The sequence below is a fragment of the Triticum aestivum genome, chromosome 2A, assembly GCF_018294505.1.
Source record: "Triticum aestivum cultivar Chinese Spring chromosome 2A, IWGSC CS RefSeq v2.1, whole genome shotgun sequence".
Lineage (NCBI taxonomy): Eukaryota > Viridiplantae > Streptophyta > Magnoliopsida > Poales > Poaceae > Triticum > Triticum aestivum.
The window spans coordinates 238,261-264,868 of record NC_057797.1 but is presented as its reverse complement, the minus strand read 5'-3'; the positions used below and the strand labels follow the sequence as shown (position 1 = coordinate 264,868).

Sequence of the window (26,608 nt, the reverse complement as noted above, 5' to 3'; positions counted from 1 at the left end):
TGTTTTTTGAGGGGCAACAAGAGTGTTGTTGCAATGAACACAAACTAAAATAGTAAACAAATATAAATGAAAATGGAAAGCAGTAGAAACTTCACTTGTAGTGACCGAAATACCATTGAGCAAAAAAAAGTGAATGGAGCTTCACTTAAAGTGACCCTGACACCATTGGATACAAATTGGAGTGAAATACTATTGAGGAAATCTCGCGTCCGGAACTTTAAACATTTATGGATGTATGCATTTTGAAAATTCTGTATTTTAAATGACGTGTTTCAATTATATTTAAAAAGAGCTTAGTAATAATTTATTATATACTTTGTGTATGCGTCACTATAGGGCCAACAACACACGCAGAACGCTTCATGTTTAGTTGTAGAAAGGGAAAAAGTCAATATATATATATATGCCAGTATATATGAGTGAGGATTAGGGAAAATACACAAGAGCTCCTGATCGCTCCACCCCCATATGATGATATCAAATTTGGCTGCCCTATCCACCCTGTCTGAAGTTTCGCAAAAAATACCAGAAAATATATGCATGGGGAAGAAACTCAATCTAAACTACGATCCATCCAAACAGTTTCTTTGTATACATAGGAATTTGTTGTCTTTTTACCGAGAATACCACGAATGTAATTTTTTCATGAAACTTCACACGGGAGTATATTGCGCACCCAGGATTGATATGCCAAAATCCCAGGTTTATTTTGGATTTTCCAGTATATTTTTGAATTTATTGTTCATATTGGGGGGATAGGGGAATATTCAAAAGTCCTTACGATAGTAGAACAACTGCTGATCCAAACTTTGAAAAAGATATGATAGTATGTGTTACATTCGGCCAGACGAGAAGTATAGAAAAGAAAAGATCTTATTTTTTTCCCAAGGCATGAGAAGGCGAATATCCATTTCTTAGCCCAGCTCATCTGCACCCGTTCAAGAAAAAAAGTGAGAAAAAAGTACAAAAGAAAAATAACTTCAAAAAAGAAAAGAAAATAGCATGATAGATAACTGGTGCGTGAGACGCGCTCCAAATTTCAGATCATTTGGACATATGAGTAGGTCTCAGCGAAAAGACAAATTGGGGAGCCCTAAATTTGTCTTTTTTTGCTGAGAGATACTCATATGTCAAATGATGTGAAATTTGGAGGGCACCTGATGAGCTATTGGAGTAGTATAGTATTGTGTAGATGGAAGAAAATGGCTATGTCTTTCTATCTTTTTCGTTTCTTTTCTTGGTAGGTCAGCTGGAGGAAAATGTGAAGACCTGTGCGCTCCTGTTGCAAAACCAAAGGAAACCAAACCAAACCAGCAGCAGCTGCTTCCCTTCCCTTCCCTTCTTTGGGTTTTCCGGCCGGCGGCTCCCCTCCCCCACCTCCTCCTCACCTTGCACTCTGCCTCCCTGCTTCCTACTCTACTCCACTGTAGGTCGGTCTGTAGCCCACCAACCCCGCGTTGCCCCCATCCATCCATCCATCCACCCCCACCGGACCGGTGGGAAGGGGAGGGGAAATCGGCGGGAGGAGGAGATGAGAATCTCCTTTTCTCTTCCCTTCTTCTTCTTCTTCTTCTTGCTCTTTGGATCCACCGCCCGCTAATGCCGCCTAGCCGCCCCGATTCGACCCATCACCACCGCGCACCAAGGCGGTAGCTCGTGCCACAGAGGCCGGAGATTCGCCTGGCCTCCTCCTCCTCCTCCTCCTCCTCCTCCTCCGCTCAAGGGATGTAATTTGTGGCTGGACGGACGGACGCCGCAGCACGCAGGTCAGACCTATTTCTTACTAGGACACTAGTATAAGTTGGTAGATTTTATTTACTCGGATTTCGGTCAGAGGATTCTCTTCTTTCATCCCCTCTTCTCTTCTTTACTAGGACACTCGAAAGAAAGAAAGAAAGAAAGAAAGACATCAATTTTGGTCAGAGGATTCTCTTGTTGCTTTTCTGTTTCTTACTTACTTATTATTGGAACTTTGGGAGGGAAAAAGAAAGAAAGATTTGCGATTGATTGATTCATACTAACTGCTTGAGCATTTGATGCAGAGGCAAACCCCAATTCATTCATGCCTTCCTTCCTTCCTTGAGCCAGTCAGTAAGTCAGTCAGTCAGTCAGCAGGAATCAACCAATTGATTTGATTTGATTTGATTTGATACCACAAGAGTCAGTCAGTTGCTGCACAAAATCAAAATTCCACAGTCTGAATCTGAATGAATGAACCCTGGTATGTATGGTAGAGCCCATGGCAGCAAGAGCAATGCGGCCCTTCCCATGCTGCCTCATCTCACTGCTGCTGCTGCTGCTGCTGCTGCTGCCGCCGCTGCCGCTGTCGCGAGCTGCCACCGGCGATTTCAGCCACTGCGGTGGCTGCGACGACGCCGACGAGGGCAGCCTCTGGAGCACGGACAACATCCTGCAGTGCCAGAAAGTCAGCGACTTCCTCATCGCCACCGCCTACTTCTCCATCCCGCTCGAGCTGCTCTACTTCACCACCTGCTCCGACCTCTTCCCCCTCAAGTGGATCGTCCTGCAGTTCGGCGCCTTCATCGTCCTCTGCGGCCTCACCCACCTCATCAACGTCTTCACCTACGAGCCCCACTCCTTCCACCTCGTCCTCGCCCTCACCGTCGCCAAGTTCCTCACCGCCCTCGTCTCCTTCGCCACCGCCATCACGCTGCTCACCCTCATACCGCAGCTGCTCAGGGTCAAGGTCAGGGAGAACTTCCTCAGGATCAAGGCAAGGGAGCTGGACCAGGAGGTGGGCAAGATGAAGAGGCAGGAGGAGGCCAGCTGGCACGTGCGTATGCTCACCCAGGAGATCCGCAAGTCCCTCGACAGGCACACTATCCTCTACATAACCATGGTCGAGCTCTCCAAGACCCTGCACCTGCAGAACTGCGCCGTCTGGATGCCCAACGAGGCCAGGACCCACATGATCCTCACGCATCATCTCAGAGAAAGGGAGATAACTGAGTCGCACAGCGGCTCCATTCCTATCTCTGACCCGGACGTGGTTGAAATAAAGGCGACGAGGGGCGCCAAGGTCCTCGGGGAAGGGTCGGCGCTAGGGACTGCCAGCAGGTGCAATCCTGAGGCAGGGGCTGCGGTCGCTGCGATACGGATGCCGATGCTAAGGGTGTCCAATTTCAAAGGAGGCACCCCGGAAATGATGGAAACGAGCTATGCTATTCTGGTCTTGGTCTTACCCGAGGACGGTTCCCTAGGGTGGGGTGAGCAGGAGCTGGAGATTGTCGAAGTGATCGCCGATCAAGTGGCGGTCGCGCTCTCGCATGCTGCTGTTCTTGAGGAGTCGCAGCTGATGCGAGAGAAGCTTGCTCAGCAGCACAGGGACTTGCTTCAGGCAAAGCATGAGGCTGTGATGGCAACTGAAGCCAGGAATTCCTTTCAGAGTGCCATGTATGACGGGATGCGCAGACCGATGCACTCGGTCCTTGGTCTCGTCTCGATGATGCAGCAGGAAAGCATGAATCCAGAGCAAAGGCTCGTGATGGACGCCATCGTCAAGACAACCAGTGTTGCCTCGACGTTGATGAATGATGTCATGCAAACATCGACGATGGACCGTGAGCACTTATCTCTGGTGAGGAGGCCCTTCAGCCTCCACTCCTTGATTAAGGAAGCGGTCAGCGTTGTAAGGTGTCTGTGTGGCTCCAAGGGGGTTGATTTCGAGTTTCAAGTGGAGAATTCTTTGCCCGAAAGGGTCGTTGGCGACGAGAAGAGGGTTTTCCATATTGTCTTGCACATGGTAGGCACTCTGATAAATCAATGCCGTGCGGGCTGCCTCTCTTTGTATGTGAATAGTTACAACGAGATGGATGAGAGGCATAATAATCAGGACTGGATGCTGCTGCGAAGAGCAAACTTTTCTGCCGGATATGTGTGTGTCAAGTTTGAGATTAGGATTAAAAAATCCAGAAACAGCCTTTTGGATGCGTCTGCCAGCCAAATAAGTCAAGAGCCGAACGCTAGCAGTTCGGAGATGGGCCTTAGCTTCAACATGTGCAAGAAGATTGTGCAGGTATTAATCATTCCTTGTCATATTATTCATGGCTCTTGCTTCTGTCATATTATTTATAGAAGAAGTGTATTGGACTCCATGCTTATTGAAGATTATATTGGCAGATAACTAACTAGTTGTTGATCCTCATCTGTCTCGACAGTTTTTCAGTTTTTCATACAGTAACTAAACATTCAGGCTAGCATGTAGTTACAATTATTTGTTTGAAAGACATGTAGTTACAGTTATGAAACTGCCAAATTACACTGCATTTTCCTGCCAGCATACTTTGTGCGGAATGCTGTGAAATCTTCAGCACTTGACTGTGGTTCAAACTGGGCGAAGTAAGATTTTATTTATTTTTGGCCACTTTTGTTACAGTGGTGCTGTAATAAAAAATGAATCATTTATGCTGCTTGTTCATGCTGTTGAAACTATTAGTGAACATGATGTGATTGGCTGTAAAGAATTCCGGTGCTTGTTTTCGGTAACTATCTTTTTCTTTGTGCTCATCAGTTCATTCCTCAGAAAATATCTTACTGTGGCACTTAGGCGTTCAATCTTATTCTGTCGTTTGCTTGATGTGTAATCTATATATTTTATTATTAGCTGACTTGAGGCTTTATGTTGTGTTGCAGATGATGAATGGTAATATCTGGTCCGTATCAGACCCAGAAGGGTTGAGAGAGACGGTCATGCTGGCTCTCCAGTTCCAGATGCAACATGTGACCCCTGTCTCAGGAGCATCCTCGGACCTATACCGGTTATCACCGATCCCCAACTTCAACGGGCTCCATGTCCTCCTGGTGGACGGTGATGACACCAACCGAGCAGTCACCCACAAGCTCCTGGAAAAGCTTGGGTGCCGAGTCTTTTCGGTCAGCTCGGGCATCCAGTGCATGACCTCCTTTGCGGGCGGCGAGTCGTCCTTCCAGCTGGTGCTTCTGGACCTGACGATGCACACGATGGACGGGTTCGAGGTGGCCCTCGCGATCCGCAAGTTCAGGAGCAACAGCTGGCCGCCACTGATCGTGGCCCTCGCGGCGAGCTCGGACGACAACGTCCGGGACCGGTGCCAGCGGTCAGGGATAAACGGTCTGCTCCAGAAGCCCGTCACGTTGGCGGCCCTGGGGGATGAAGTGTATAGAGTCCTTCAGCACAACTGAAAGTTGTCGTCTCTGTGGATCTTGATAGATTGTTGTAGCTTGATGAGTAGTTGATTCCGTTTTGATCGATTATTATGCCAGGTTAGGTCCCATACAGATGGCAAGAAGCATTTGTGCAAAAACAAAAAAAAGTAAGGAATTAATTGTACAGGAAGGAAGGAAGGAAGATGTAAGCCTGCCTTTTTTCGCTTTGGTGAAGAAAGGTGGGGAATTTTGGAGAGATGAAAAAAGCTACCCACTTAGGTTCTCTTTTTAGGGCTATTCATTTGTAAAGCCTCTTATCTTGGATTATTAATGATTTATTTGTGAGGCAACTCATTTGGGGGCAACCAGGTCAGGTCAGGTCAGGTCATTAACTAGCTAGCAGAGCAGACAAGATGCTTCTAATCTGGTCTGGTCCAGTGAATTGGGGTTTTTGATTTGGTTTGGTGGCTGCACTTGTGAATTCAGTGAATGCAGAAAGTAGTGTTGATACTGACTTGTTATCTTGTTGAAAGAAACTAGTACAAAATCATAATCAGGCAGACTGACTGACTAGGAGTATTTGATGCCGACCTTTTTTCTTTTAAATAAGTTTCAATCTTGTAGAAAGAAAGATAAAAGACCTACTAGTAGTAGTACAAAGGAATATATATATCTCTGCTTTGAATGAGTGTTAGGAGGTGTAGAAATTTTGCAGCTGAGGTTCCATCATATGGTAGTAGGATCCAAGGCAACCTTGGCTGATTGATTATGCTTGCTACAATAATTTTGTTTTCTTTTTTTGGTGGGACAACAATATGCAAGGAGACACTTGGCAAAGGGCAACCAAGTAAAAAAAACCTCTTCTGCCTCTCCTCCTCCCCCATCCCTGCCACCGGCGCCCTCCCCTCCCCCCTCGGCGCCCCCATCTCCTCCCAATGGCCGGACGCGGTGGCCGAAGGTCCCTGTTGTCTGATCGGTCGAATCCTCCTCAAGCCGTCACAACGATGCCACCTCTCCCGTCCCCCCTCCCCGGCTTCCTCGACCTCCCTAGTCGTGCCAACCGCAGAGGGGAAGTACCACGGCGTCTGGCAGCAGGGGTGGGGGACTTGGGTGGCGGACTCACCCACGCCATTGGCTCGGGTCCTCCCACACAGCCGAACTCGATGCGCTCAAGGGGGAGCGATGACAAGGACATTTTCAAAAAAAAAAATGGATGAACATTGAGTGAGGCGTTTTGGCTCTCCGGCTCATCTGCACCCGCGTTGAATAAAAAAATCAAAATAAATACTAGAAAAATTCAAAAATTCAATTTTTTTTGACATGGTAGATAATTTGGTGCATGATGTCCGCTCCAAATTTCAAATCATTTGGACATATGAGTAGCTCTTGGCAAAAAAGAACAAATTTGTGGTCCGTTAAAAAGCGTATTGTTAAAAAGCGTACTGTTCTAAACCAATCTATCTTTTTTGCTAAGAGCTGCTCAAATGTCCAAAAGCTCTGAAAATTGGAGCGCACCTCACGCACCAATTTATCTTAGCACAAAATTTTGGATTTTTTCTAATTTTTTATGAATTGTTTCTTGACCGGGAGCAAGCTCGGGCTCAGAATTGGATATTCAATGAACATTTTGCTAACTTGATGATAATTTTTGAATATGCGAAACATTTTTTGAAACAAAATTTCAATTCAATGAACATTATTTGAAGAAAATCGATGAACACTTTTTTATATAGGAATAGGCACAGTGATGGACATATGACTAATGTTGCTGATATATCAAAAAAAAAATCTTTTTGTTTGGCTTTGACCGAGTGCATCTTAGATATGCAGAGCCTGTGTGTTGCTTATTTAATATGTTTGATGCTACATCTTGAGTCAATAAAAGAAAAGCGCCCTTTATATGTCGGGGAAAGCTAACACATTCTTTGTGACTTGATTACCAATTTCTTTGGAGAATTTGTAATTTAAAAGGGGAACGACAAGTGCAAAGTCTAAACATTCACAAGTATGGAGAAGTAACTTTTAAAAAAAAAGACAAATATCTATCTTAGGGGAAACGACTTGGTAGGAAAGAATTATCCGGCAAACATCGACATTTTCAGTAAATGAGAATTAAAACATCTTGTTGTTGGGTTGGTATCCCTCAAGAATGGTGTTGCATGTGTTCATGGCGCGCGCATCCAGCAGGCTGTGGTTCCACAGCTTAATCATCACCAAACGCCAGCACCTGAGGGTTGTTTCATTTCATTCATTCATTCATTCAATCAGGCGCAGCAAGCAAATCAGTCAAGCCGGTCCATGAAGGAGGGACTCACCAGAGCAGAGGAGGGTTTTGTACAAGCTGCGGTCCATGAAGCCGGGAGAAGCCCTCACAGGCCCAAGGTATATGCCCATCAGCTAGCACCCTGTGAATGAATTATCATACTCTTTCAGCAAGACACGAGGCATGTAGGGTTCAGCGAGTACCGTCCGTAAAACACTTGATTTTGCACGCATACCTTTGTTTCCGAATAAATGAATTCCACATATGCATAATAAGCTTCTCATCTTTCGTGACATCAAGAAAATCAGCAAGCATCTGCAACCAAGGAAAAAAAAACAAGTAATAACTTAAGATATGTTTCTAGCAGTATGTTTCTCAACCGTAATTAACGAGAGACAAATATCTGCTGACCCGTCTATCTTCCAAGTCGGCAATGTCATCGTCAACTTCATCCTCGCTGTCATGATCTGACAAAACTTGTTCCACTGCCATTGGCTACAACAATCAAGCTACACATGTCAAATGCAGAAACAAGAGTAAATGAAATTCAGACATCATGCTAGACTAGATATCAAATATTATAGAAACAAGAGTAAATGAAATTCAGACGTCATGCTAGACTAGATATCAAATGAAATGCAGGCATAAAAACCCTAAGTAATATCAAAAATCCAATAAAACAAAGCTTTAGTAGGGGTGTAAATGATGAGCAAGAAAATTATAGAACAAGAAAGCTGGCAACAGGCAGATTCTTTTTTTTTTATATGCATGCAAACAAAACAGCCTTTCTTACAGTGAAGCCTTGGCATCAAATTGGCTGGCACAAGTGAAACCTTGGCAGAAAACTGTATTTGATTTGCCACCTGCTAGTTGTAACTGAACACAAATAATTCAGACATCATGCTAGCAAAACTGGCATAGTCTGGTATTTATATAAAACACCAGATCATCATATTTTAACTCAAGAGAAGCTGACAGTGAAGACAAGAGTACTACTTCTCACCAAGCTCCAACGAGTCGCAGGTCAAAGCCTAGAAAATTTTAGACCTCTCATCTACTAGAAATCAGCATCAAATTCAAATTCAGATATTTTTATATTCACATTCTGTTTTTTGGATGCCCGGTGCTCTTGTTAGTTCCATACATGACATAAGGATGAACAAAATTTATTTCCCACTCACACACCTGTGCCCTGTGAGAATGGAAGAACTGACGTTTCTGCAGAAGTTGTCGGCTGCCACATAATATACACATAAAAACAGTTGGTTTAACATTTTTCTATTGTAAATGTCTGGACAAACAAACAGCTATATATACAATGCTTAGCATGATATCAGCGAAGTATGTAAACAGAAGGGCTACTTTCTGGGATCACTTCGCTCCGCAGATAGTTTCCTTGTCTTCCCAAACTCTAGTACTGTCGGTGGTGTAAGATTGCTACCATTTAATGAGTGATCATGCTCGGCAGAATCGGGTGCTACTGAATTATTATCTGCAAATTTTAGACATCAGAAATCAGCATTTGCAGGCATGATCTGTGTCTTAGGAAACAACTTATGTGGTTTGTAGCATTCATTCAGGTAGTATAATCAAAGAACAGTTGCAATAATCTCTACCTATGGCAAGGGTCTAAATGCTATATTCAAAACAGCATGCAGGACTTCTCAGAGATGAAATTCCATGTGCAAACAAACAACTGGCTCATTCTTAATTCCAGTTTCACTGAAAATTTGACTGCTTTTGTCCACCTGTGGGATCAGTCTAGGAACAATTTTTTGATTGGTTTCATCAGGAATGGAAATTTGAAACACTGTATTATATAATATAAGATATATAGTAGGCGAAGACACAATCAGAAACATCACTGTACAATTCGAAACACTGCATTATGGTGTTACCATTTGAATGTAGTTTACGCCACAGTAAGATACCATAAGATGACTCCCAAAAAAGAAAAAGAAAAAGATGAGAATGTACCATCTTCCCTCTGAACAAACTCGTCTTTAGACGACCCTGCCTGGGCATCTTCAGGTGAACCTGAATCCATGATATGTGGATGTACGGGGCTTATATTCTCAACTGTGGCTAGCGACCTTCGACGACGCATCTTAAGCCTTGAGCTGATGCAACACAGTTAGTAAAATCAAACAGAAATAAGATGAGCTGATCCATCATGAAAATTGATTGAGAAAGAGCGTACCAGTAGGAAAATGTTTGATGTCTTGGATCAACTCCCTTGCCCACAAGCTGGGAAATAAATGGGATTATTAGTTCGAGGCACTAATAACAGAATGTTTCAATGGAAAACAATATGCAATGCAGATTCTGCAAGTATCCTTCAGAACACTCAGCTCATTTATTATCAGGTAATTCTGGAAATTCTGTATCACTGTTTTACCTCCATTTTCCAGGCATCAGCCTTCAGACTAACATTAACAGCCTGGCATTCTTCAGATATCTGCATGAATGTAAAGAGCAAACCAACAATCAAATTATGACATCGATCAAATAAGATTTACAATAGAAATTCCAGAAGTTTACCAACCCAAAACTCAAAGTGGAATAGGTCATGCGTTGAGTTCAAGTGACACCCCAGGCCCTAGTATCGCCAGAATCACAACATTAGAGATGTGCCTCAGAGAAAGTGTGCACAACATTGTTCCCATAAAAAATAAGAAAGGTCGAGCAGAAAAAGAACACAATCTAAGTTTCCTCACAAAGAACAAGAAGACATCAATGGTGCAGCGTGAACTAGACAGATTCCGTTTTACCCTAAATGTAGCAGCTGACATGATTCACCGGCCCTTAGCAGCAATAAGCAACATTTCGAATGGAAATTTGCTTCAAACTTTACCTTGTAGCTTCCACACTTTACCAAGCAAAAGGCGCAAGCAAAATCTTCGGTGACTGGTAAGAAGGGATCGACAATATTAAGAATCACGAGCCAAACAGAAAATATATGACTTGACCAACAAATGTCACTCAGTGATGCAAAACTGAACGTAGTTAATTGCAAACACCAGATTTTTGCCATGATAAGCATTCAAAACAATGTACACTGTATAATAAACACAGGAGTAGCCAACTGACTCAGCAACATGTCCTAGGATCATATGCAAAATCATGTCCTAGGTACTTCCTTTTGTGTTGTGTCGATACACTAATATTTGTATAATACATATCTCACCATGACTAATTGGACAAAGTAATAATTTTACCACCATAAAACATCATAAGCTTACATTTCAATAACATGTGTACCATCGAAAGGTCGTAGCAGAAGATATTTTACTAGTTTAGTTGCAGATATACTGATATTATTAACCTAGCATATCTAGTTAATTACGCTCCGCAAATCAGGTACAGGGAGAAAATGTAGAACACCTAGGGAAGGAAAATGCCAGTATATGATGCAAGCAAATGCCAATGGATTTGAAAACCGCATGAGCCCAAATGTTGGAGTAAGCAAGAACCTTCAGTCTTTTGCATAGTATTGTTGTAGTACTTGAAGTTGAAAATCACATTACCAGCTCTTAACCTGCGGAAAATATACATTTCCATTTGTTCACTTGGTTATACCAAAATGCAAATGTGTTTGTAAAGCTGAAAGTTAGAGCAAAGTGTCATAATAAGACCTGACCAAACACTAGGTCGGGACAGGCTGACTTCAGCCTCACCACAATACTGGAGTAGTACTTCTTTAAGACATAAACAATGTCACTTGGAACAATCATCAGTGATTTAACTTTTTTAATTACATGAGATGGAGGCATAAGTAAGCTGGGGTCTCTCTTTTGAACAATCAAGGCTCTGCCAAAGAGATGTTTCCAATTGAACCATAGATAGTGATTATGCATTTTGCACTTTTTCTCCAAAATTAACAAGTAATTTGTCTAATTACTTTCATCAATTATATTTCAGGAGAAAAACACTAAGCTTAATGATCTGAAATTACTTTTGAATTTTGATGGCAAGATCTAAAAATATCATCTCAACATGACACAAACCCAAATATTGTGTATACTAGCAGCCAAATTTAAAAGATCAACTCCATGCATTCTAAACCAACACCAAACCCAAATATTGTGTTACCTTATAATATGACGTAATGATGAAGGTGGGACATCACTGTATGAGTAACTATTATACGGAGATTCAGACATGTCTCTTGCACCAGCCTCTTGAACGGATATGCCAACTTGGAGTTGATATGAACCCTGAAACAATAACAGCAATCTTAGACAAGCTGCGCAAGTAACTGGCAGAAGGTCTACAATATAATCCGTTGCCCTTAAATATGGAAATGATAATTAGATCAATAAATAAAGGAACAGAGTTACCCTTACCGTAGCATTAATCTTATGAGAGCAAAATGTCAAGCAACTGTCCTGCTCCAGAAATTTTGGCTGGATGTACAAAAATAATCAAGGCAAGTAGGTCAACATACAGCGGAAGCAATTAACGGCCACTACGCCCCAAAAACTCTCTCTTCATTTTTCAGTTTCTAATAAAGTAAACAAAAATGATTGTGAAATCTGAGGCACAACCGAAACAAAAACAGATTTGCATAATCACTTAAACTTCCATACACTACAGAATACAACTTTTAGTGTTAACATGGATCTTATAACATGTTGTGTTACAAAGATGCAAACTGCACTACTGATTTCACAATTTGCACCTGCACTTCTGGAACATGATTTGCTAATTAACGACAGGCACCGCAGCCTTATAGGACAACTAAAGTTACATGCTAGTACATAGGGTAAATTTTCCAAATACAGGTGGCTAACGTAATTTATTCAGTCTGAAACATGAGGATGCAAAGGATTGTCATCCATCTTATGGTTAAATTGTACTACTAGAAAAGTCGAAGTATATACATTAAGAAAACTGAAGCTTAATAATATGGAAAAGTTCAACCTAAGTACCTCTAAGAAGCTTGGGTTCATAGTAACTGTAGAAGCCAACTCCACAGTATGTCCCAAATTTAAAGTCACGCAATTCTCCAACGACGAACCAAGTAAATTAATTGGTATTTTACCCCAGAAACATTTCCCTTCAAACTCTGTCAAAATGCATCGCGTAAATGATAGTAAGTAGTTGCACTCAATAACCCCACAAATCATAGCTGGTTTCTGATATTCAATTTTTAAAAGGCACATATGTTGAGCTATACTGGCTACTAGACATGGTAATGTGATACCAACTTACTTCGGAGAGCAGATGCTTCCACATGGTCCCCAGAGCAGTTATTTTCTCCAACCTGCCCTTCTGAATCTGAAACTAAAAAAAAAGGAACCAGATGTGACGGTAGTGAGGAGACGTGAACCGTGCACGATCACATATGATGCACATCATACCACAGCGGATAAGGATAATGCTGAGGTTGCAAGCTCGGGAGGTTGCTGCTATATTCTTGACGTCTGGAATTGTGAATGTGGCTTTGTTGTGGTCTTTACTAGCAAATTCAGTGAATGACGTAAGCAAACAGGCACGACTGAATCGATATATCGGAGAATGCTGCAAAAGATGATGGCATTGTTTAATGAGATCATTAATTAATTTGGTACAAGAATGTTTGCAAATTCACCATGCATTATGCTGCAAAAAAAAATAGTGAGTGGAACTGAAAAAGGGGAACACTTACTTACCCCTTCAAGTGGGATGCTATCACTAGTAGGTGTAGCTAACAAAACATAAAGGGGGAAGATGTTGTGGTCAGTATTTGTGCCTCGAGAAAGGGATACAGTTAGTTGAATCCTACACCCACAAGCACAAACACAAACACACACTGGTCAGCATTCGCATGATGCAACAGACAAGATTCAGTTAAAGGGGTCAGAAAACTAGATACTATAAAACAGTGAAGCCTCTGCTCTGCTATCTATCTATCCATGTCAAGAAAAGAAAATAGTTTCAGAAACATAAATATGGGACCTGAATGAATGAGAGCTACCTCTTTTTGCGGTTTGCCTGTATCATGTAATGGAGGCATCTTTGCAGAAAAGCGGGCTGCAAAAGAAAGCCATTGTATTGTTGTAGTTGTTGTTGGTTGTGTGAAATGAAATGAAAACAGCTATACAGGATTTAGGGAGGGAGGGAGGTTACATATATAGTACAATACATTATCAAGGGCTCGTTTTTGGATAACATTGCAGAGCTCAACTGGCTTGCAGTACAACTTGAAGGTTTCTTCAGCAGCAAGCTGCTCATCTGGAGACAGCTCAAGTGTCGACGGTTGACGGCACATGTGGTCTGGTCCTGCCCTGCCCTGCATATTATATTATATGTATAAGTAAGTCAAACAAAAGAGGAATCTAGATACATTTTTTATTGCCATGGATAGATAGATAGATAATTAGAGACATGGTTGTGTATCTGTTGTGCTGCTATCAGAGAAGAGAAGAGAAGAGAAGAGAAGAGAACCTTAGCTAATGATAAACAGGCAGCGTGAAAAGAGGGAGACATTTTGCTGAATGAATTCCACCGTGGCGACCGACCATTCATTCTTGTTTTCTTTTATTTTATTTTCTTTTCTTTTCTTGGAATTATTTATATTTATATCCTGCCCTTGATACATACATACATACATACATACATACATACATACATATACATACGTAGGAGTAGATACATACATACATACATAACCAGGAAAGGAGTAGAGCTAACTAGTACTAGTATATTAGCAGCTAAGGAGTAGAGTAGAGTAGATCTAATCTAACCTAATAACCAGGAAAGAAAGAAAGAAAGAGGCGGAGGGAGAATCGTATCTAACCTAATCAATCCCGCTTGGGGACAGCTAAGGTTCGCTTTGGGTTGGATCAATCAAGAAGAAACATACATACCTAAGGATAAGGATAAGGATAAGGATGCCCCGCGCGCGCGATGAACGGATAAGGCCGGCGGCGGCAGGGCGTCGGCGGCGGAGGACCGCCGGATCTAGGCCCCGCCCAAGCCCAAGCCCAAGCCCAAGCCCAAGCCAGCGGCAGCAGCAGCACGACGAGAGAGGAGGAGAGGAGACACAGGAAGGAAGGGAAGGAAGGAAGGAGGAGGAGGAGGGGAGGAAGAACAAGAAGAGAACGCGACGAGTGAGTGGTGTTTTGTTTGTTTTTTTATTCCAAAACAAAATCCAAAGACTAAAATTCAAGCAACAGCAACAGCAGCAGCAACAACAACAACAATAAAGCCTTTAGTCCCAAACAAGTTGGATAGGCTAGAGATGAAACTCATAAAATCTCGCAACCAACTCATGGCTTTGGCACATGGATAGCAAGCTTCCACGCACCCTTGTCCATAGCTAGCTCTTTGGTGATACTCCAATCCTTCAGGTCTCTCTTAACGGTCTCCTCTCGTGTCAAATTCGGTCTACCCCGCCCTCTCTTGACATTCTCCGCATACTTTAGCCGTCCGCTATGCATTGAAGCTTCTGGAGGCATGCGTTGAATATGCCCAAACCATCTCAGACGATGTTGAACAAACTTCTCTTCAATCGGTGCTACCCCAACTCTATCTTGTATATTATCATTCTGGACTCGGTCCTTCCTCGTGTGGCCACACATCCATCTCAACATACGCATCTCCGCCATACCTAACTGTTGAACATGTCGCCTTTTAGTCGGCCAACACTCGGCGCCATACAACATTGCGGGTCGAACCGCCGTCCTGTAGAACTTGCCTTTTAGCTTTTGTGGCACTCTCTTGTCACAGAGAATGCCAGAAGCTTGGCGCCACTTCATCCATCCGGCTTTGATTCGATGGTCCACATCTTCATCAATACCCCCATCCTCCTGCAGCATTGACCCCAAATACCGAAAGGTGTCCTTCTGGGGTACCACCTCGCCATCAAGGCTAACCTCCTCTTCCTCACACCTAGTAGTACTGAAACCGCACATCATGTACTCGGTTTTAGTTCTACTAAGCCTAAACTCTTTCGATTCCAAGGTTTGTCTCCATAACTCTAACTTCCTATTTACCCCTGTTCGACTATCGTCAACTAGCACCACATCATCCGTAAAGAGTATACACCATGGGATATCTCCTTGTATATCCCTTGTGACCTCATCCATCACCAATGCAAAAAGATAAGGGCTCAGAGCTGACCCCTGATGCAGTCCTATCTTAATCGGGAAGTCATCAATGTCGACATCACTTGTTCAAACACTTGTCACAACATTATCGTACATGTCCTTAATGAGGGTAATGTACTTTGCTGAGACTTTGTGTTTCTCCAAGGCCCACCACATGACATTCCGTGGTATCTTATCATAGGCCTTCCCCAAGTCAATGAACACCATATGCAAGTCCTTCTTTTGCTCCCTATATCTCTTCATAAGTTGTCGTACCAAGAAAATGGCTTCCATGGTCGACCTCCCAGGCATGAAACCAAACTGATTTTTGGTCACGCTTGTCATTCTTCTTAAGCGGTGCTCAATGACTCTCTCCCATAGCTTCATTGTATGGCTCATCAGCTTAGTTCCACGGTAATTAGTAAAACTCTGAACATCCCCCTTGTTCTTGAAGATTGGTACTAATATACTCCGTCTCCATTCTTCTGGCATCTTGTTTGGTTAGTCCTATTATCGCTATGTCCCCGAGACCTTTCCACACCTCAATGGGGATACAATCAGGGCCTATCGCCTTGCCTCCTTTCATCCTTTTCAAAGCCTCCTTAACCTCAGACTCCTGGATTCGCCGCACAAAACGCATGCTGGTCTCATCAAAGGAATCGTCCAGTTCAATGGTAGACCTCTCATTCTCCCCATTGAACAGCTTGTCGAAGTACTCCCGCCATCTATGTTTAATCTCCTCATCCCTCGCCAAGAGTTGGCCTGCTTCGTCCTTGATGCATTTGACTTGGCAATATCCCTCGTCTTCCTCTCTCGGATCTTGGCCATCTTATAGATGTCCCCTTCGCCTTCCTTCGTGCCTAACCGTTGGTAGAGGTCCTCATATGCCCGACCCCTTGCTTCACCAACAGCTCGCTTTGCAGCCTTCTTCGCCATCTTGTACTTCTCTATGTTGTCTGCACTCCTATCCAGGTATAGGCGTCTGAAGCAATATTTCTTCTCTTTAATCGCCTTCTGGACATCATTATTCCACCACCAGGTATCCTTATCTTCACTTCTCCTTCCCCTGGACACTCCAAACTCCTCCGAGGCCACCTTACGAATGCAAGCCGCCATCTTCATCCACACATTGTCCGCATCCCCACCTTCCTCCCAAGGGCCCTCCTTAATGATCCCCTCCTTGAACGCCTGAGCTACCTCCCCCTTGAGCTTCCACCACTTCGTTCTAGCGACTTTGGCACGCTTATCCCGTTGGACACGAATCCGAAAGCAGAAGTCAGCAACCACCAGCTTATGCTGGGGTACAACACTCTCTCCAGGTATCACCTTACAGTCTAGGCACGCACGCCTATCTTCTCTTCTTGAGAGGATGAAATCAATCTGGCTAGAGTGTTGGCCACTACTAAAAGTCACCAGATGTGATTCTCTCTTTCTAAAGAAGGTGTTAGCTACAATCATGTTGTAGGCTAGAGCAAAGCTTAAGACATCTTCTCCTTCTTGATTTCTGATGCCATAGCCAAAGCCCCCATGCGCCCCTTCGAAACCTGTGTTAGATGTACCCACGTGGCCATTGAGGTCTCCTCCTATGAAGAGCTTCTCACCAATCGGTACACTCCTAACCATGTCTTCCAGGCCTTCCTAGAACTTCCTCTTGGTGTTCTCATTGTGGCCTACTTGCGGGGCATACGCGCTGATAACATTGAGAACCAAGTCCTCAACTACCAGCTTGACCAGGATAATCCGGTCCCCATGTCTCTTGACGTCTACCACTCCATACTTGAGGCTCTTGTTGATCAAGATGCCAATGCCATTTCTGTTTGCAGCCGTCCCCGTGTACCACATCTTGAAGCCGGTATCCTCCACCTCCTTCGCTTTCTGTCCTCTCCATTTGGTTTCTTGGATGCAAAGGATATCAACACCTTTCCTCACCGCTGCATCAACTATCTCCCGAAGCTTCCCTGTCGAAGACCCAACGTTCCAGCTACCTAAACGAATCCTCCTAGGATCGGCTAGCTTCCTTACCCTTCGCACTCGTCGAGTCAAATGCGAAGACCCTTGCTCATTTTCCACTACATCCGGGCACTGATGTAGCGCGCCACTAAGGATGCGACGACCTGATCCTCGCTCACTTGCCATCGTATCCGGATCAAGATACGGCGCGCCACCTGGGGGTGACGGCCCGGCCCTTGCCCATTTTCCACCACACCCGGGTTCCGATGTGGCGCGTCGCTGAGAGGGTTACGCCCCAACGAAAATCTTTTGGGTTTCATCTCCATAAGAGTGGCTGAGTTTTTATGTTGGCTCGCCAAGCCTATCACAACCCTCCTCCTTTTCCCGGGCTTGGGACAGGCTATGTTAAGACAACATAGGCGGAGTTACCAAAATCCAAGCCCACTTAGTAAAATAAAACCCGTCCACCGGCGGCCGATTTGATTAAAGGAAGCAAAGGGAGTTGCAACGGAACTAGAGTTGGTGTAGATCGTTCGTCAAGTCCCTCAAACCCAAGACTCAAACCATGGCCTTCTTGGAAAACATATATAGTAGAAAAACAAATCGCACTACACTAGTATCGATCACCCAAGAATAAATATGAAGATGAGGATAACGATCATTACTAACTCCAAGTAGCAGCTAAATTAGACGAGTCGGTGTACATCTTTAATTGGAGTCCTTTGAACCGTAGATGAATGATCCGCCCACAAACGATCCCTCGAACGAAGGACTGAAACCACGACCTTTCTACTTGGTTGCAAGCGTACACCCGACGCCATCCGGAGCTAATCGTCGACGAAGAATTAGGGGAAGAAGATTAGAACCACACTGGGATTCTAATTATTAGGATTAAAGGATCTACGTCAAGCTTTAATTGATCAACTAGAAACAACTAGAACTAGAGAATTAGAGGAGGCTCCAAAATTTGTTTGTTCTAATAGTGCAAAAACTTCTAGTATATATAGGTTAGACGGGAGGAGGGGTCACCACAAGGGGGGAGGACTCCCTTCCCATTGCCTCGACCATTCCCCCTCCCCAATTCGGCCTCCCAAAGGGCGGAAGGGGGCACCTCCCCTACATGGGCCTTGGTGGCCCAGTTCTTCCTCATATTAAATATAAAAGCCTCCGAACAATTACTAAAGCATTTTATTATTAAATCAGTATCATCGGAAACATTTTCCACCTATATATTATTTATCAATAATACCCATATTACCCGATAAACTCCGAAACACTTCTGGTGATCCCGAAATGCTTTTGGTTCCTCTCAAAACTATTTCAAATTTTAATGAAACAATTCTACAAATAAATCCTCAATACTCTAGTCCTTCTAACACTCAACAGATCGTGATTACCTTAAGCTTGTGACCCTATAGGTTCGGTAAAATATAGACATGAACGGAAACCCCTTCGTGCAATGACCGATAGCGGAAACGTGGACGTCCATATCGGTCCCTATGATTACACGAATGACATTCGAGTGAACCTTTGGTTATCATGTGATGTTCCCTTTGCTTCATGATACTTTACAAAACCCGAGGTGAGATGCGTCGGTATCCTCCTGAGTCATACACATGCTTGATAGGTGACGGTGTCCTGGACTACGGGGTCCTAGCCAAGACGGCCTAATGTATGGGCCGGGCTACCAGCCCATTGGGGAGGCAAGACTCCGGAGACCCTTTAAGCGTGGCGGCCAAAGACTTGGCATGCACTTCAAGCATATTTAGATTCAGCATGTAAACCCTTAGATGGCAACCGACCATGTGTAATGCTAGATGCCCCTGGTGCCTATATAATCTGGGAGGTTTAGTCCGTAGAGGGCATCATTCATTCCATCCATCATACCATTAGGGTTTAGACCACTACTTACGATCTTGAGGTAGATCAACTCTGGACTTTGATACCTTCATAATATAAACAAGAGCAGGACATAGGGTTTTACCTCCATCGAGAGGGCCCGAACCTGGGTAAATCCCATGTGTGTTCTTCTCCTCTTACCCATCGATCTGATCTAACAGCTCCCCCCTACCCGAGATCTGTCGGTTTTGACACCGACATTGGTGCTTTCATTGAGATCTTGTTGTTTGATTGTCAAAGGTGGATGGCTCGCTTGCAAATAGATATAGTAGCATCGGCTATGGGGGCATCTTCGTCCCCGTCCAACTTTTTGCTTTCGGTAGCATTGTGTGATGACCCACAAGTATAGGGGATCAATCGTAGTCCTTTCGATAAGTAAGAATGTTGAACCCAACGAGGAGCAGAAGGAAATGACAAGTGGTTTTCAGCAAGGTATTTTCTGCAAGCACTGAAATAGTCGGTAACAGGTAGTTTGATAGCAAGATAATTTGTGGACAAGTAATGGTAACGGTAAATAAAGTGCAGAAAGGTAGCCCAATCCTTTTGTGACAAAGGGCAGTCCAAAACGATCTCTTGTGATAAGCAAAGCGTTCTTGAGGGCACACAGGAATTTCACCATGCTACTTTCATCATGTTGGTTTGATTCGTGTTCGCTACTTTGATAATTTGATATGTGGGTGGACTGGTGCTTAGGTGTTATTCTTACTAGAACAAACCTCCTACTTATGATTAACCCCTTCACGAGCATCCGCAACTACGAGAAAAATATTAAGATAAAATCTAACCATAACATTAAACTTTTTGATCCAAATCATTCCCTTACGAAGTAGCGCATAAACTAGGGTTTAAGCTTCTATCACTCTAGCAACCCATCATCTAATAACTACTCCACAATGCATTCCCTTAGGCCCAAATATGGTGAAGTGCCATGTAGTCAACGTTCACATGGCACCACTAAGGGAATCACAACATACATATCATCAAAATATCAAACACATATCTAGTTCACATGATTACTTGCAACATGATTTCTCCCGTGACCTCGAGAACAAAAGTAACTACTCACAAATGATAATCATGCTCAAGATCAAAGAGGTATTAAATAGTATAATGGATATGAACATATAATCTTCCACCAAATAAACCATATAGTAATCAACTACTAGATGTAATCAACACTACCAGTCACCCACAAGCAACAATCTAAGGTTCCGGTACAAAGATTGAACACAAGAGATGAACTAGGGTTTGAGAGGAGATGGTTGCTACCTCTTGAGCTTGCGTTGGTTTTCCCCGAAGAGGAGAGGATGATGCAGCAGAGTAGCGTAAGTATTTCCCTCAGTTTTTGAGAACCAAGGTATCAATCCAGTAGGAGGCCACGCTCAAGTCCCTCGTACCTGCACAAATCGATAGCAACTCGCAACCAACGCGATTAGGGGTTGTCAATCCCTTCACGGTCTCTTACGAGAGTGAGATCTAATAGAGATAATATTTTTGGTGTTTTTGATATAAAGATGCAAAGTGAAAAGTAAAAGGCAAAGTAAAAACAAAGCAAGATTAAAGTGATGGAGATTGATTTGGTGAGAATAGACCCGGGGGCCATAGGTTTCACTAGTGGCTTATCTCAAGAGCATAAGTTTTCTACAGTGGGTGAACAAATTACTGTTGAGCAATTGACAGAATTGAGCATAGTTATGAGAATATCTAGGCATGATCATGTATATAGGCATCACGTCCGTGACAAGTAGATCGAAACGATTCTGCATCTACTACTATTACTCCACTCATCGACCGCTATCCATCATGCATCTAGAGTATTAAGTTAAAAACAGAGTAACGCTTTAAGCAAGATGACATGATGTAGAGAGATAAATTCATGCAATATGAAATAAACCCCATCTTGTTATCCTCGATGGCAACGATACAATACGTGCCTTGTTGCCCCTTCTGTCACTGGGAAAGGACACCGCAAGATCGAACCCAAAGCTAAGCACTTCTCCCATGCCAAGAACGACCAATATAGTTGGCCAAACCAAACGGATAATTCAAAGAGACTTGCAAAGATAACCAATCATACATAAAAGAATTCAGAGAAGATTCAAATATTATTCATAGATAGACTTGATCATAAACCCACAATTCATCGGTCTCAACAAACACACCACAAAAAGAAGAAGATTACATCGAATAGATCTCCACTAGAGAGGGGGAGAACATTGTATTGAGATCCAAAAAGAGAGAAGAAGCCATCTAGCTAATAACTATGGACCCGAAGGTTTGAGGTAAACTACTCACACTTCATCGGAGAGGCTATGATGATGTAGAAGCCCTCCGTGATGATGGCCCTCTTCGGCGGAGCTCCGGAACAAGCCCCAAGATGGGATCTCATGGATACAGAAAGTTGCGGCGGTGGAATTAGGTTTTTGGCTCCTGTTCTGATCGTTTGGGGGCACGTGGGTATATATAGGAGGAAGAAGTACGTCGGTGGAGCTTCGGTGGGCCCACGAGGGTGGGGGGCGCGCCCCCCTACCTCGTGCCCTCCTTGGAGCTTCCTTGGTGTAGGGTCCAAGTCTCCTGGATCTTATTCGGGAAGAAAATCATGTTCCAAAAAGGATTTTTCTGTTTGGACTCCGTTTGATATTCTGTTTCTTCGAAACACTGAAATAGGCAAAAATAGCAATTCTGGGCCGGGCCTCCAGTTAATAGGTTAGTCCCAAAAATAATATAAAAGTGGAAAATAAAGCCCAATATAGTCCAAAACAGTAGATAATATAGCATGGAGCAATCAAAAATTATAGATACGTTGGAGACGTATCAGGCATCCCCAAGCTTAATTCCTGCTCGTCCTCGAGTAGGTAAATGATAAAAAGAGAATTTTTGATGCGGAGTGCTACTTGGCATAATTTCAATGCAAAATTTCTTAATTGTGGTATGAATATTCAGATTCGAAAGATTCAAGACAAAAGTTCATATTGACATAAAAATAATAATACTTCAAGCATACTAATAAAGCAATTATGTCTTCTCGAAATAACATGGGCAAAGAAAGTTATCCCTACAAATTCATATAGTGTGGCTATGCTCCATCTTCACCACACAAAGTATTTAAATCATGCACAACCCCGATGACAAGCCAAGCAATTGTTTCATACTTTAACATTTTCAAAACTTTTTCAACCTTCACGCAATACATGAGCGTGAGCCATGGATATAGCACTATATGTGGAATAGAACGGTGGTTGTGGAGAAGACAAAAAGAGGGGAAGATAGTCTCACATCAACTAGGCGTATCAACGGGCTATGGAGATGCCCATTAATAGATATCAATGTGAGTGAGTAGGGATTGCCATGCAACGGATGCACTAGAGCTATAAGTATGTGAAAGCTCAACAAAAGAAACTAAGTGGGTGTGCAACCAACTCGCTTGCTCATGAAGACCTAGGGCATTTTGAGAAATCCCATCATTAGAATATACAAGCCAAGTTCTATAATGAAAAATTCCCACTAGTATATGAAAGTGACAACATAAGAGACTCTCTATCATGAAGATCTTGGTGCTACTTTGAAGCACAAGTGTGGTAAAAGGATAGTAACATTGTCCCTTCTCTCTTTTTCTCTCATATTTTTTATTTGGGCCTTTTCCTTTTTTATGGCCTCTTTTTTTATTTTTATTTTATTTTCATCCGGAGTCTCATCCCGACTTGTGGGGGAATCATGGTCTCCATCATTCTTTCCTCACTTGGGACAATGCTCTAAAAATGATGATCATCACACTTTTATTTTTCTTACAACTCAACAATTACAACTCGATACTTAGAACAAGATATGACTCTATATGAATGCCTTCGACGGGGTACTGGGATATGCAATTAATCAATAGTGACATGTATGAAAGAATTATGAATGGTGGCTTTGCCACAAATACGATGTCAACCACATGATCATGCTAGCAATATGACAATGATGAAGCATGTCATAATAAATGGAACGGTGGAAAGTTGCATGGCAATATATCTCGGAATGGCTATGGAAATGCCATGATAGGTAGGTATGTGAAGGAAATATGCCCTAGAGGCAATAATAAAGTTATTATTTATTTCCTTATTTCATGATAAATGTTTATTATTCATGCTAGAATTGTATTAACCGGAAACATAATACTTGTGTGAATACATAGACAAACTAAACGTCACTAGTATGCCTCTACTTGACTAGCTCGTTGATCAAAGATGGTTATGTTTCCTAACCATAGACATGTGTTGTCATTTGATTAACGGGATCACATCATTAGGAGAATGATGTGATTGACATGACCCATTTTGTTAGCTTAGCACTCGATCGTTTAGTATGTTGCTATTGCTTTCTTCATGACTTATACATGTTCCTATGACTATGAGATTATGCAACTCCCGTTTACCGGAGGAACACTTTGTGTGCTACCAAACATCACAACGTAACTGGGTGATTATAAAGGTGCTCTACAGGTGTCTCCGAAGATACTTGTTGGGTTGACGTATTTCGAGATTAGGATTTGTCACTCCGATTGTCGGAGAGGTATCTCTGGGCCCTCTCGGTAATGCACATCACTTAAGCCTTGCAAGCAATGCAACTAATGAGTTAGTTGCGAGATGATGTATTATGGAACGAGTAAAGAGACTTGCCGGTAACGAGATTGAACTAGGTATTGAGATACCGACGATCGAATCTCGGGCAAGTAACATACCGATGACAAAGGGAACAACGTATGTTGTTATGCGGTCTGACCGATAAAGATCTTCGTAGAATATATAAGAGCCAATATGAGCATCCAGGTTCCGCTATTGGTTATTGACCGGAGACGTGTCTCGGTCATGTCTACATTGTTCTCGAACCCGTAGGGTCCGCACGCTTAACGTTACGATGATAGTTTCATTATGAGTTTATGAGTTTTGATGTACCGAAGGAGTTCGGAGTCCTGGATGAGATCGGGGACATGACGAGGAGTCTCGAAATGGTCGAGACGTAAAGATCGATATATTGGACGACTATATTCGGACATCGGAAAGGTTCCGAGTGGTTCGGGTATTTTTCGGAGTACCGGGGAGTTACGGAAATACAGGCGAAGAAGTATATGGGCCTTATTGAGCTTTAGGGGAGAGGGAGAGGGAGGCCGCGCCCCCCCATTGACTAGTCGAATTGGACTAGGGGGAGGGGCGGCGCCCCCTCCTTCCTTCTCTTCCCTCTTCCCCTTCCTTGTCTCCTACTCCTACTACTTGGAAGGAGTCCTAGTTGGACTAGGAAAGGGGCAATCCTACTCCCGGTGGGAGTAGGACTCCCCTAGGGCGCGCCATAGAGAGGGCCGGCCCTCCCCTCCTCCACTCCTTTATATACGGGGGCAGGGGGCACCCCATAGACACACAAGTTGATTCTCGTGATCGTTCTCTTAGCCGTGTGCAGTGCCCCCCTCCACGATAATCCTCGATAATATTGTAGCGGTGCTTAGGCGAAGCCCTGCGACGGTAGAACATCAAGATCGTCACCACGTCATCGTGCTGACGGAACTCATCCCCGACACTTTGCTGGATCGGAGTCCGGGGATCGTCATCGAGCTGAACATGTGCTAAAACTCGGAGGTGCCGTATTTTCGGTGCTTGATCGGTCGGGCCGTGAAGACATACGACTACATCAACCGCGTTTTCATAATGCTTCCACTGTCGGTCTACGAGGGTACATAGACAACACTCTCCCCTCTCGTTGCTATGCATCACCATGATCTTGCGTGTGCGTAGGAATTTTTTTGAAATTACTATGTTTCCCAACAGTGGCATCCGAGCCTAGGTTTTATGTGTTGATGTTATATGCACGAGTAGAACACAAGTGAGTAGTGGGCGATATAAGTCATACTGCTTACCAGCATTTCATACTTTGGTTCGGCGGTATTGTTGGATGAAGCGGCCCAGACCGACATTACGCGTATGCTTACGCGAGACTGGTTCTACCGCCGTGCTTTGCACACAAGTGGCTGGCGGGTGTCAGTTTCTCCAACTTTAGTTGAACCGAGTGTGGCTACGCCCGGTCCTTGCGAATGTTAAAACAGCACCAACTTGACAAACTATCGTTGTGGTTTTGATGTGTAGGTAAGAACGGTTCTTGCTCAGCCCGTAGCAGCCACGTAAAACTTGCAACAACAAAGTAGAGGACGTCTAACTTGTTTTTGCAAGGCATGTTGTGATGTGATATGGTCAAGACGTGATGAGATATAAGTTGTTGTATGAGATGATCATGTTTTGTTGAAGTTATCGGCAACTGGCAAAAGCCTTATGGTCGTCTCTTTATTGCATAAGATGCAAGCGCCAAATAATTGCTTTACTTTATCGCTATGCGATAGCAATAGTTGCAAGAGCAATAGTTGGCGAGACGACTATGTGACGACACATTGATATAGATCAAGATGATGGAGATCATGGTGTCATGCTGGTGACGATGGAAATCATGACGATGCTTTGGAGATGGAGATTGAAGGCACAAGATGATGATGGCCATATCATGTCACATATTTTGATTGCATGTGATGTTTATCTTTTTATGCATATTATCTTGCTTTGATTGACGGTAGCATTATAAGATGATCTCTCACTAAATTTCAAGATGAAAGTGTTCTCCCTGAGTATGCACCATTGCCAAAGTTCGTCGTGCCCAGACACCACGTGATGATCGGGTGTGATAAGCTCTACGTCCATCTACAACGGATGCAAGCCAGTTTTGCACACGCGGAATACTCAAGTTAAACTTGACGAGCCTAGCATATGCAGATATGGCCTCGGAACACTGAGACCGAAAGGTCGAGCGTGAATCATATAGTAGATATGATCAACATAGTGATGTTCACCATTGAAAGCTACTCCATTTCACGTGATGATCGGTTATGGTTTAGTTGTTTTGGATCACGTGATCACTTAGAGGATTAGAGGGATGTCTATCTAAGTGGGAGTTCTTAAGTAATATGATTAATTGAACTTAAATTTATCATGAACTTAGTCATGATAGTATTAGCATATCTATGATGTAGATCAATAGCTCGCGTTGTTGCTTCCCTATGTTTATTTTGATATGTTCCTAGAGAAAAACTATGTTGAAAGATGTTAGTAGCAATGATGCGGATTGGATCCGTGATCTGAGGTTTATCCTCATTGCCGCACAGAAGAATTATGTCCTTGATGCACCGCTAGGTGACAGACCTATTGCAGGAGCAGATGCAGACGTTATGAACGTTTGGCTAGCTCAATGTGATGACTACTTT

General features: G+C 43.3%; 2 protein-coding genes across 10 annotated transcripts; one reads left to right on the top strand and one right to left on the bottom strand.

Annotated features, from left to right (window-relative positions):
• The first annotated feature begins 1,317 nt into the window (after positions 1-1,317).
• Positions 1,318-5,499, top strand: LOC123186873 (ethylene receptor 2). 2 transcript variants are annotated; one of them, XM_044598543.1, is made up of 4 exons: positions 1,318-1,766; positions 1,875-1,918; positions 2,043-4,036; positions 4,654-5,499. In XM_044598543.1, the coding sequence occupies exons 3-4, from the start codon at positions 2,228-2,230 to the stop codon at positions 5,179-5,181; spliced, it is 2,337 nt and encodes a 778-aa protein (XP_044454478.1). In that variant the 5' UTR covers positions 1,318-1,766; positions 1,875-1,918; positions 2,043-2,227; the 3' UTR covers positions 5,182-5,499. The 2 variants fall into 2 exon arrangements, with proteins under 2 accessions (XP_044454478.1, XP_044454477.1); XM_044598542.1 differs by lacking the exon at positions 1,875-1,918.
• A 1,547-nt stretch (positions 5,500-7,046) lies between these two features.
• Positions 7,047-14,537, bottom strand: LOC123186874 (polycomb group protein EMF2B). Of its 8 annotated transcripts, none has more exons than XR_006493725.1 (22): positions 14,260-14,537; positions 13,536-13,682; positions 13,368-13,423; positions 13,063-13,171; positions 12,772-12,931; positions 12,623-12,694; positions 12,340-12,476; positions 11,755-11,814; positions 11,501-11,625; positions 10,882-10,946; positions 10,263-10,315; positions 9,954-10,007; positions 9,807-9,866; positions 9,609-9,655; positions 9,386-9,528; positions 8,771-8,900; positions 8,594-8,642; positions 8,202-8,284; positions 7,820-7,903; positions 7,644-7,723; positions 7,461-7,550; positions 7,047-7,372 (listed from the first exon to the last, which is right to left on the bottom strand). XR_006493725.1 is itself a non-coding variant. In XM_044598548.1 (22 exons), the coding sequence occupies exons 3-22, from the start codon at positions 13,622-13,624 to the stop codon at positions 7,258-7,260; spliced, it is 1,794 nt and encodes a 597-aa protein (XP_044454483.1). In that variant the 5' UTR covers positions 13,625-13,686; positions 13,976-13,981; positions 14,260-14,493; the 3' UTR covers positions 7,047-7,257. The 8 variants fall into 8 exon arrangements, 6 of the variants coding, with proteins under 6 accessions (XP_044454483.1, XP_044454480.1, XP_044454482.1 ...); XM_044598548.1 differs by lacking the exon at positions 8,202-8,284 and adding an exon at positions 13,976-13,981 and having other exon boundaries at positions 13,520-13,686; positions 14,260-14,493; XM_044598545.1 differs by lacking the exon at positions 8,202-8,284 and adding an exon at positions 13,976-13,981 and having other exon boundaries at positions 13,536-13,686; positions 14,260-14,491.
• Positions 14,538-26,608: the final 12,071 nt, after the last annotated feature.

Bases quoted from the DNA above. Each gene is read 5' to 3' on its own strand.
- LOC123186873 (XM_044598542.1), top strand. From the start codon at position 2,228: ATGGTAGAGCCCATGGCAGCAAGAGCAATGCGGCCCTTCCCATGCTGC. The intron at 4,037-4,653 runs GTATTAATCATT...GTTGTGTTGCAG, and splicing joins TGTGCAAGAAGATTGTGCAG to ATGATGAATGGTAATATCTG.
- LOC123186874 (XM_044598544.1), bottom strand. From the start codon at position 13,661: ATGTGCCGTCAACCGTCGACACTTGAGCTGTCTCCAGATGAGCAGCTT. The intron at 11,626-11,754 runs GTAAGGGTAACT...TTATTGTTTCAG, and splicing joins CTCATAAGATTAATGCTACG to GGTTCATATCAACTCCAAGT. The intron at 9,867-9,953 runs GTTGGTAAACTT...ACATTCATGCAG, and splicing joins TATTCCACTTTGAGTTTTGG to ATATCTGAAGAATGCCAGGC.